This window comes from Elephantulus edwardii, unplaced genomic scaffold, assembly GCF_000299155.1.
Source record: "Elephantulus edwardii isolate Elephantulus edwardi_28Jun2011 unplaced genomic scaffold, EleEdw1.0 scaffold00141, whole genome shotgun sequence".
Classification (NCBI taxonomy): domain Eukaryota; kingdom Metazoa; phylum Chordata; class Mammalia; order Macroscelidea; family Macroscelididae; genus Elephantulus; species Elephantulus edwardii.
The window spans coordinates 8,016,099-8,027,383 of NW_006399891.1; the positions used below are offsets into that span (position 1 = coordinate 8,016,099).

Sequence of the window (11,285 nt, forward strand, 5' to 3'; positions counted from 1 at the left end):
CAGGCGCAGCGCTGGTTCTGCAAGCAGGTGCCGCCGTTCTGGCAGAGCAGCTGGTCGTCGTCGCACACGTTGGCTGCGGACAGGGGAGAGGGTAGGAGAATGCTTGGGGCCCGGGCGGGCGACCCCCTGTGGGCGTGCACAGGGGACGGGACGCGGGGTTCACTGACGCCTCTTCCACGAGGTGGCGTGACCTGTCCCCAGCTCCCCGTGTAGCCCCAGCTCTAGGCTTGTCAGAAGCACCTACTACTCTCGAGTCTCCAGAACTGGGCACGTGTCCAGAGCGCCCCACTTCCCTCTTTCCCTGGCTAACATTTTCTAGTCTTCAGGGTCTCCGCTAGGCCATCTCTTCCTTATTCCCGGGAACCCTTCCCAACTACAGTCGACTGCATGCATTTCATCAGGCCACGCCCCGCCCCCAGCAGCCCAGGGCTGCATCTTCCGCGCCATCCCCGAAACGCAGAAGTGGTAGGGTTAGGGTTAGGGTTGGGGTTGGGACTCACGGTAGCAGCCCTGGCGCCAGTAGTGCGTGGGGAGGCAGTCGTCGCACTTGGGCCCCGCTGCGCCCTCGCGACACTCACAGAAACCCGTCTCGTTGCACCGGTCGTGCACAGACCCGATCTGGTTGCAGTTACATTCTGGATAATGTGCACAGGGAGAGGTCAGGGGGGCCCTTCCTCTCTTCCGCACGCATCCCTACCCCACCTGTACCAGCAAACCTTCCTAGCCTATGGGTTTCCTGGGATTTGGTCCCCACACCGTGTCCACGTAGGCATCACCCACCCAACCCTGCACACCCCATCCCTGGCCTGGGTGACCCCGGACAGCTCCTTCCCCTTTTTGAAACCCTACAACTGAAGGAGGCGCTGATCATTTCCAGCTCCAAAGAACTAAGACTTGGTCAGGCATAGAGACTCCCTCTTCAGAGGCATCGGCTGTGATGTGGGTGTAAGGGCGGGCTTAGCTCACACTTCCAACGTCAAGCGAGGGCTCGGGTAGGGGAGAGCTTTCAGTTCCCCTCCCCAGTTAGTTTCCTTGAGTCTGTGAATGTTCCCCACTCAGAGCTAAGCAGTTCTGGCCCTGAGGGTACTGAAGGGGTAAAGGCACAGAGGGAGGAGGAGAGGCTGTGGGAAGGGTGCCTTTAATGGGAGCCAAAGGCCCTGCCCTAGTCCTGCAGCTGACTCCACACCTCCCAAAGTGGTATAGGCAGCGCCAGTGCGATTCCATTTTGATCACTTTAGACCTGATAGAATTATCTAAAAGTTGCAGCTATAACACAGCCTGGTAGCTGCAGCATGGTGGCCAGCCTCTTCTCTGGGTGCCAGGTTCAGCCTTCAGGGTGGGGCATGGACAGGGGCTCCCAGGGGCCTGGATGGGCACCTGAGGCTGACCTGGTCTCTACAGAACCAGGGCTTGAGGTGAAAGACAGCCCTTCCTAATGGGCATGGTGCACCATAGGCAACAGTGCTCAGGACTCCTGTGGTTCCTCCACTGCCCCCAAAGCTAGCCCTGGAGCCAGAGCTTAAAGGAAACAGATCAGGTACCTACTGGGGTGGGAGGCAGGTTATAATCCGGGTCTCTGCTGTAAAGCATTTGAAAATTGTTACATGTTCTAGTGACCTAGCCGTACTGCACTGCGCTGCCAACCTAAAGGCATGCAGTTCAAATCCACAGCTGCACCAGTGGAAGGCCAGTGAGGAGGTGGTTCTGACTCTACACCATTCAACAGCAACAACCCTGTGACATACACACTCTTTGATCTTGTCTGCTTCCTGACTTTATGAACAGGGGACTAAGGCCTAGAGAAGAGGACTTGTCCAAATGCACACAACCAGCTTGGCAGACTCTAGATCTAGGCTTTTGACTCTCAAACCAGTGTCTGAGAGCCAGTGCCTGGAGAGGTCATAACAGCAATTCCAAGGCTTCTGGTCCTAGTTGGAATCGGCCCTGAAACCGCAATTTCCACAGCCTCACCAGCTGACTAATGCCAGGGGTCCCCTGTTCCCACCGCATGCTCACCAATACAGACATTCTCGTCATCCAGCTCGGCAGAGCCGTTCCGGTAGTAGCCCAGTCGGCAGTGCTGGCAGTGCTGGCCCCGTGTGTTGTGTTTGCAGCTGACACAGGTCACCACATTCAGGAAGTCGATGTAGCTGCAGCGGTTAGAGTGGCCGTAGCACTCACAGTCTGGGCCGGGCCGAGCAGGAGAGACACACCGAGGGTCAAAGAGCATGGGGAAACGGTGCCATCACGTTGCCAGCCACCACCACCCTGTGCATTTGGGGAAACTGAGGCACAGGGCCCAAAGGAGCTGCCCAAGGACACACAGGGATGCAGGTGTCTAGGAAAGGGTGCGGTACAGTAAAGTGCCCTGAGCCTTCACACGTCTGTGCCATGTGGCCAGCTATGAGGCCCAAAGAGAACCAGTCCCAGAACTACAAACTCCCACCTGCCCTTGTGGGCAGGAGACTGAGAGAGGGCCAGTGGGCAGCACCTCCGAAAGGCCTGGCCAGGCACTGGGCAAAGTACTCTCTGAAGGATGCCCACATGCAAGGTGACTAGGAGAGGATTCATGTGAGGGGACAGAGCATGCGGACAGAATGAATGCTCAGGGAGGCCCACCTGGATACCCTCATACCCCCCAGCGGTTATGTGGATGGAAAGATGAATGCATGAGTGCCGGACGGGATGAGATGGACCAGGAAGAGCTTCTCAAGTGCTGCTTTGGAATATCGTGGGAAGGAAAAGCCCGCTCTACTTGCGGAACCCATTCCCATTGGCCTGAGCTGTTCTGTGGGTTTGACTGGCACCAGAGGGCCTGTCCTCGCTCCGGCTGGAAGTGAGCACCTCCTTATGACTTGAACCTGGGTGGGCATCCAGTCGTATCCCCTGGTCCTTGCCCTGATGCGACTCAGTCCTTGGAGAGGCATGTGGCCCCATACTTTGAACAACTGTGCCCACCTTTCTCCACTATGGTGGGCTTCCAGCCCACTCTGCCTGACTGGCTTGAATTCTCAGGATGGGCAAGTCCTGGCACACTCAAGGATTGGGGTGGTTCCCAGGACATAATGAAAGGGTGGGGTTTGGCGAGGAAGGTCATCTCAGGTCATTTTAGTCTGCTGCAAGAAGGTGGGAGCCATGCCTTGATGCCCCTTCTATGTAACATGTCCCCGAGCAGAAAGGCCAGTAAGGATGCCCACGTACAAGAATAGTGGCATCTGCCATTGGTGTATTTCTGGAGGACCGAGCCGCCTCCCCATCATGACAGGAGAAGCTACAACTGACCCTGGAGGCAGCCAAGGTCAAGGGAAGTTTGGAGAAACAGCTGCTGAAATGCCCAGAAGAGGGGGCATTCTGGCACCAGCAGGCTCTTGGCCTGGCCCTGCCCTTTATCTCCCCAGAGACACTGAGAAGGTGGAGCTTTCTCCAGATGTCCCAAGGAGCAATAGTTAGTGACCCCTGTGTCCCAGATCCTGCCTTCCACCAAGATGAACCCCTGGGCCACACCTCCCAGGGGAGCCAGGCAGGCTATTTCTGGCTGCCGATCTGCTTGCTGTGTGGCCTACCCACTGAGCTTCTGACTCATTCCTGCTCCAAGTTCCCTTGGGGACGGATGGTTGGAGGGAAGAGAGGCCCAGTCTGACCTTGACCCTGCTACTCTGGGAGGGTGTTCTGAGCCAGGCATTGATCTTCTATCCTGTGCTTTTTTTTGCTCTAGTGAATGTAGAAAGATGCTTTGGGGAGCACTAATCTCTCCCTAGATGTCATCTTACCTGGAAATTCTTCAATAGGCACCACTTGAGGAGATTTGGGCTTGAGCTGGAAGAGTTTGGAGACCTTGGCAGGGGGAGGGGCAAAAGCAGAGACGCCCACAGCTTGGAGAGACAAGAAACAAACTTTTTTATCAGCCATGGCCCATTTGTCTACGCTGGGATATCTGGGCTCAGGGAAAAGCCCAGGAAAGGTAAAGGTGCTGGTTATGGATTGAATTGGCCATCCCCAAATATGTGTCATGCATCCTAACCTCTATGCCTGAGGTTATAATCCCATTTGGGAATGGGCTGTCTTTGCTATGTTAATGAGGCAGGATTAGTGTAGGGTGTGCTTTAAGTCTATCTCTTTCCAGATGAAAAGATTTAAAAGGCAAGCCAGAGAAGTAGAGAGGGCTGAAGAGAGGTGCCACATGAAGATCACCCAGGGGCAGAAGGACCTTCCTCCAGAGCTGACAGAGAGAAAGCCTTCCCCTGAAGCAGGCAACCCAGAATGCAGGCTTTTAGCTTCCTCAACTGTGAGAAAAGAAGCTTGTGTTGGCTGAAGCCACCTACTTGTGGTATTTCTGTTATAGCAGCACTGGATAACTAAAACAGTGCCCTGGGCAAGCTCTGGGGCAGTCCTGACACCTCCTTAGATTGCAAGCAAGGACAGGTTCCACTGGCCTCGGAGCACAGAATCCTCAGGTCAGAAGCCCACAGAAGTCAGGGGTGTAAGTAACTTTGCTGAAGGTGATACAGCACATCCACCGAGAACCAGCCATCCACACATCTGCTGATGCAATGGACACATCTGGACGGATCAATCTTTCCAAATGACACCTCTGTTCTTCAACACGCTCTGCATGTGCTAAGAATTTAGCTGATGCTGAACAACCCTCTGACTGACTGAATAGATCCCATTTCCTCTTGCTCTCTGCAAATTTGCTTGCGCGTCAAGTTCAAGGTCTGAACCCAGCACTCAAGGTTCAGGCATCAACCTTTCTTAAGTAACCACCCTGCTCTGTCAAAATGAGTCCTCTGCCATTCATGGATTCCACACAGCCAGTCTCAGAATCCTTTCATGTCTCAGAATCTCAAGTCCCTCAGCCCCATATTTGCAGGTGAGCATGGCACCGTCCGAAGGCACTGTCACCCTGGCTTCTCCCCAGGAGTCTGTGGTGCCCTGGTTTGTGGTATCCCCGTGATGGCTCTCCACTACTAAGATGCCCCAAGGATGCTGGGAAAAGCAAAGCCTCACTAACCATGGGCCCAGCTCTCCAGCAGAGGGCGCTCAGAGCCCTGCTCACTGCTCATAGCTGAGCTGAAGGGCAACTCAGGTGTTGGGGACAGAGAAGTAGGGGCAAGACAGGTAACAGGAGTTGGGGTTGGAGCTAACACACATCCCCACCCTCCGCCATCTGGAGAGGCAGGCGGAGCCTATATCTTTCCTCTGTTGTTCCATCTGGCAACAAAAGAGCTCTCCACCCACAGTGGGAGGAAAAGCCTCCCAACTTGGTAGTCAAGGCCTTGCAGGCGTACCCAGGCCCTCCCTGACCTTGTTCACACTAGCACATCTGCCTGGCTCCTCAATGCTGTCCCACCACCAAGCCACTGCTCCTGCTGTGCCCCCCCCCCCCGACCTGGACCAGTTCTCCTGTCATCTGCTCATAGCCCACCACCCTTCAAGATCTTGAAGTCCCGCCTGGCTCCAGTAGCAAGCCCACTCAGACTCTGAGCTGCTCAGGGGCCCCTGTCCACAGAGAAGGGTAATGCTGTGAGAAGCAGAGTCCTCAGTGAGCCTGAAGCCCTTGGAGGGAGCATAGGATTGACCAAGTTTGGGGATGTCACACTGGATCTATGTAAGATGAATTAGAGGGGGCATGAGTAGGGCTCCAGGACCCGTTTCCTCACTGCTGTGCCCCTGAGCTCACCCAGGGTAGGTACTGTCTTTTTACCTCCCACTCTGGGTCCCCACCATGTCCACTGCTACCTCCACTACAGAGGGAGGGGCCTAGGGTCTAAGAAGGACCTTCCCAGGGACCTGAGGCCAGTGACCATCCTGCTGTACCTTCTGCACTGGAGGATACCTGGGGCCCCGGGGGGCTCTCCCAGAGGAGGGCAGCTGTGGGTGACCTTGTCCACTCTTGGGGGAAAGAAGAGAAGAAAATCAAGTTATGAGAAGGGGGTCAGTGGAGGGAGGCACTGAGGCATTTCTCAGCGTTCTCTCTCTCTACACACACACACACACACACACACACACACAGTCCAAATCTACTAGCGGCAGCATCTACAATACTGCAGCCGTGGTGGGCAAACGTGGAAGTGAAGCCAGATGAGAGCAGCCCCCTCAGGTCTGAGAATCGGCACTTTTAAACAATCCTTTCTCTAGTAGTTACTTCCATTTGGGAACCCTTCTGCTCTCCATGCGAAGTCCCCATTCCCACTGAAGGGTGGGGTTACATGAGTCCTGTGGCCCTGAGTCTTCAACGTTGAAAATTCTGGCTAATGGTTGCCAAGTGGGTTGGCACACATGCTTTGGACAAATCAGAAAGGTCTTTCAAGGCTTCGTGTCCAGTGCAAGCCTGGGACTGGCTTCTCACATCACTGCCCTCAAATATGTGGCATCCTCTCATTTTATGGCCTCTTGATTTGGGCCTAACATCACTGGGGACCCCCGTGAGAGTCCACCCCCAGTCCTTCATGGCTCATCTCCAAGTCTAACTGGAAAACACAGCCAGGGAGAGATGGCAGAACAGGGCAAAAGCGAGAACTTGCTCTTTGCTGAATTTCAAAGGACAAACCCAGAGGGACAGGGGGAAGAAATCTGATTTTTCCGCTTCTTAAAGGGATTATGCACAACCATGGCTGGTAGAGGAAGAAAAGAAATCTACCAGCTAAAAAGTGCAGGAGACTTTCCAGCTGGGACCCGGGAGCCTTTGGCTATCAAATCGACATTAATATGGTGTTCAATGAGGAGAGGAGGCGGCCCTTGCTCAAATTGACAAGGGCTTAATTAGAGAGGCAGTAACAGCTGCCCTGGAGGCATTTGCTTTAGAGCTGTTCTCACCCCACCCTTTGAGGGCAGAGCTGGGGAAAGGATTAGTGGTCCTTAAGCAGCCCATCCTGGCAGCCCCTGCTTTCCAGACAACTTGACATTGGCAAGAGGGAGAAACATCTGGGCCAGGAGTTCAGGGACCCCGCCGGACTCTGGTTGAGGAGCCTGAAGCACCTGTTGGAAGATGCCAAGGAGAGACCTAGGACCTTTCCAGGGTGGGAGCTGGGGGAGGAAAGATGAGCCCCGGGCTCTCCAGGGACTCCAGCTGTGCGGAGGAACATTCTCCTCGAGGCCCGTGTCAAGTGCCAAGGCCAGATGGAGGCCCGTCTGTTCCTCTAGGATCGAGGAGCTTCGCAAGCCAGGCCTCAGAGAGGCACCACTGTGCAGGCTCCCCATCGAGGCCTCAGGGCAGTGATGTTGGGGTGGCTGAGGGAGCTCTGGTGTATAAGGAATTGCACTGCCAACCCAAAGACAGGTGGTTTGAATCCACCAGTAGCTCTGGTGAGAAAAAGATGGTCCATCTCCTGTATGATTTACAGCCTCTGAAAAACCCACTGGATGGTCACCTATGAGTCAGTTTCTGACTCAATAGCAATGAGTTGACTTGAGAAAAGGTAGGCAGTGTTTAGAGTTAGAGAGTTCTGAGTTCAAGTCATGCTTATGCTCCTTCAGAATCCTGGGACTTTGGGCAGCTCCTCTCTAGAGTTTTAGTATTTTTTTAAAAATAACTTTATTGTGGTATAAAGGAGCTCTAGAGGCAAAGCCACTAGGGAGCTCTGGTGGCTTAGAGGTAAGGAGTTGCACTACCAACCCAAAGGTATGAGGTTCAGACCCACTAGGTGTTCTGAAGGAAAGAGATGGGCAGTCAAGTCTTGTGCAATTTACTGTCTCTGAAAACCCACTGGAGGGTCAGCGATGAGTCAGTTCTGACTCGATGGTACACAACAGTGGAAAGCAGGTAAGCACTCAGCTGCGAGCCAAAAGGTTGGTGTTTTGAACCCACTCAGTGGCCCACTAGGGAAAGATCTGTTTGTGAGCTTCCATAGACGTTACAGTCTAGAGAGCCCTTTGTTCTGTGTGTCAAATGAGTCAAGTTGGCAAGTGACTACAGCAGCAACAACAGCAACACTGAGGTATAATTTACACAACATAAATTTCAGCTGCACCTTTCTAAGCCTCAGTAGCCTCACCTTTGGGATTAGGGAAGCAACAGCCCCATCCCACAGAGCAAAGGGCACAGTGACATCAGCGAAGCTCTTAGCCTGCCCTTAACCGTCTGGAACTAATGTCTTTATTAACAAGGGCTCCGGCTGTCACAGAAGCAGCGATGGCTACCTACATGGGTTTGCATGGGTGACTGGATGTTGTATTGGAACTTCTCCCCTTCAATTTCCTGCTACTTCCAGCCTTTGAGCAGGGCTGGCTTCTCACCACCTGGGCCTCCCACCCTTCAAATTTTACCTCCTCTTGGTCCATCCTTTCTTTTTTTTTTTTTATTTTATTATTTTTGTGTCAGTGTACCGTCAAATCAGATCTGACTGGTACAGGAGGAAATTGTCCCTCCTTCCCCGGCAGAGCATCTGGTGGATTCGAACCGTGCGCCTCTGGGATTGTAGTTGCAGCTCCTTGCCACTTGGTCCATCCTTTCTGACCTCTGACTTTTACTTTGAACTCCCTGCTTTCCATACTATACCTTCTACCCCCTTCACCAAATCAAAGGCAGCTCTAAAAACAGGTCTGGAGTCACGCTGTGGCTGTGAGTTAAGAGAGGGCAGGTGTTTGGCTACCGCAAAGATGGGCCACTATTTAAAGGCAGACACAGCACCCATCATGGCTATTTCTGTTTCCCGGTCTGCCCATCGCAGGTGCAGCAAAAGCTCAAGTCACAGGTGGCTTAGGCCAACCTATGCCTGAAGGCTGGGATTCCCAGAGTGATCCCACCCTCCACGCCAGGGGGGATTCCTGGGCCAGCAGGCTCCCCTGCCAGCCTCAGATCTCCAGGCTAGTCCCAGCTCCTGGAAAGGGCCTCCCTCTGAGCGGGGTAGGAAGAAAAAGGAAAAAGAGTTGTGGTGCATCCCTTAATCACCAGAGAGAAGGTGGCACTGTATCGCCCAAGGAGTAGAACCCACCATCTCCTGCCTGCATGAGGGGTGGGGAGCGTTGGGCTGGGGGCAGGACTGGGGCACCCCTCCCCAGTGGGAGCTGGAAGAATTCGCCATAGTCTCCCTAGCACTTTCTGGGAAGGAAAAGCACTCAGATTCCAGGCCCCAGTGTGTGGGTGGGTCTAGTGACTCCTCCCTGAGACCAGAGGACTTGCTACCAGAGCCCTCCTGGTCTCACACACACATACACATACACATCCTGCATTAGGAGAATGAGAAGCTCCAAACATGTCTGTAGCTGCAGAACCTGAGAGCAGGCTGCTCTCGTGGAGACGGGGCAGGAGTCTGCCCCAGCCCTGTTCCTGCACCAACCTGTCCAGGTGCCCATGTTTTAAAATCCCTGCTCCACAGATTGCCTTCTGCCTTATCTTAGTTCATCTGCTGCGAGCAGCTTGGCCACTGAGGGCAGAGGAGGGGGTTGGAGGTGGAGGTGGGGCACAGAACATCAAGGCAGGGGCACCAGGGGAAGGGGCCTGGCTGTGGTGGCATTTCAGTGTGGCTTCCTTGCCACCTGCACCCTCCTCTCCAGGTCACTTTGTGTAACTGGTCATCTGGCCTTGGGACCCTTCCAAGTGGTGCCCTGGTGGGGCAGGAGGAAGAAGTCATCAGAAGCGTGGCATGGTGTCTGAACCCAGCTGGGGCTCCATGAAGCTGGCCCACACCCCCAGCTCTTAAGAGTCTAGCTCTAAGATTCTAATTGTAGGAGTCTAGCTCGAGGATTCTAGTCTAGGATTCTAACTATAGGAGTCTAGCTTGGGGATTCTAGCTCTGGGATTTTAGCAGTTTCTACGTCTATGAGCCATGCCCACTCAGCCTTGGCACCATGGCCAGAGGCAGAGAGCCAGGCTGTGAGCAGGAAAGGGCAGGCCAGCAGGGTCACTGGCTATACCCTGGCACCCACCTGTGGGCTGTGGGGTGCTGGGGGCCGTCAGGGCCTGAGTAGTGGATGTGAGGGGGGCAGGAGTGGTAGGATCCTCCCTCGTGGCCACAGTGGGCACAGGGGCTTTGGGGGCAGGACCTTTCCGGGACTTGCCAAGGCCTGGGGAGACACGAGAAAAGCAAGAGCGGCGGGGAAGTGGCTCACATCCACCTTGCAGCCATGTCCCCTGGAATCCTTTTTCTTCTGGGCTTCCTCCCTGCCCGCTGCATCCCAGCAAAGGGCAGTTCAGAGGAGGGGGGCATTGGACACAGTGTGACTCAAGAGCCCTGGGGGTGCCAGAGCTCAGTGGTGGCACTGTGAGATCTGGGTTCAGCCCTTCTTTATGACAACCTGGTCAGCTTCCTTCCTGATGTCACCTGGGGGTGACAGGGAAAATTAAATGTGGTCCTATGAGAATCCTAGGAGCCCTGGTGGCACAGAGGTCAAGCATTCTGAAAAGTCAGTGGTTTGAGCCACCACGTGCTCTGTGGAACAAAGTGATGGCAGTCAGCTTCCTTAAAATGAGCAGTTAATAATAATAAAAAGAAACTGCTGATAGGGTCACAATGAGTCAGAATTCACTGCACGTCAGGCAGTGGGTTCTGAGCATCCTAGAGTTTAGGTGCACCGCCATTTAGTAATGATCTCAGCTAATAACGGAAAGGTTTAGGTTCAAGTCTGCCCAGAGAGCACCTGGGACTGTCAGAAGCGAGAACTGACTTGAAGACACCTGGTTTCCACATGCATCCCGCTCAGCATGGAACCTTTGCTCAGCATGGTGAGGACTTGCACTGAGAGGCTGCCCTACACCCACCCCCTCTCACTCTGCATTGCTGGGGTTTCAGGGACTCCCTCATACTCTTTCAGATGCCCCACTCCCAGATTTACATGCCTTTGGACTTTATATTAGTGACCCTACCCCAACCTCATGATGGTCCAGAGACAGACTCTGGGCGGGGGGGCAGAATTGCAGAGATGGAAGGTGCAGGCTGCCTGGAGGAGGAAGACCCCACAGACAGACTACAGGATGGGGTCCCGGCTGCAGGCAGGGGAAGATGATGACAGGACAGCAGCTTCTCCCGGGTTTCAGTGAGAGAGGACAGGGTGGTAAGTAGAGGAGGTAGTTCACCCAGGGGCCAAGGGGACCCACACAGATTCCCGTTCTGCTTTCCAAAGCAGCACTAACGAAGGAAGCTTGTGGAGAGAAACTGAGAGGCAGGCTGCAGGCCACAGCGAAACAGTGACATGGAGGGGGTGAGAGATGGGGAGGCAAACAAGGACAACTGGAGGTCGAAAGGGACAGGCATACAGGCCCTGAGAGGACACTAAAAGCCTGCTGGGCTCCCGCTCTTCCTGGGACATGCAGAGAGGCAGCTGCAATGAGGGCGGCCTGTCCCCCC

The 11,285-nt window shown here is 54.4% G+C and overlaps 1 protein-coding gene across 1 annotated transcript in view; it reads right to left on the reverse strand.

The window, feature by feature from the left end:
- Nucleotides 1-11,285, reverse strand: part of NTNG2 (netrin G2) — an 83,901-nt gene that overhangs the window by 7,968 nt on the left and 64,648 nt on the right. Inside the window, exons 4-8 of the mRNA XM_006894440.1 lie at nucleotides 9,868-10,005; nucleotides 3,771-3,872; nucleotides 2,017-2,184; nucleotides 501-635; nucleotides 6-73 (exon numbers count right to left, since the gene is read on the reverse strand). Of these exons, the coding sequence (XP_006894502.1) occupies nucleotides 6-73; nucleotides 501-635; nucleotides 2,017-2,184; nucleotides 3,771-3,872; nucleotides 9,868-10,005 (611 nt within the window). The remainder of the gene's footprint in view (nucleotides 1-5; nucleotides 74-500; nucleotides 636-2,016; nucleotides 2,185-3,770; nucleotides 3,873-9,867; nucleotides 10,006-11,285) is intronic.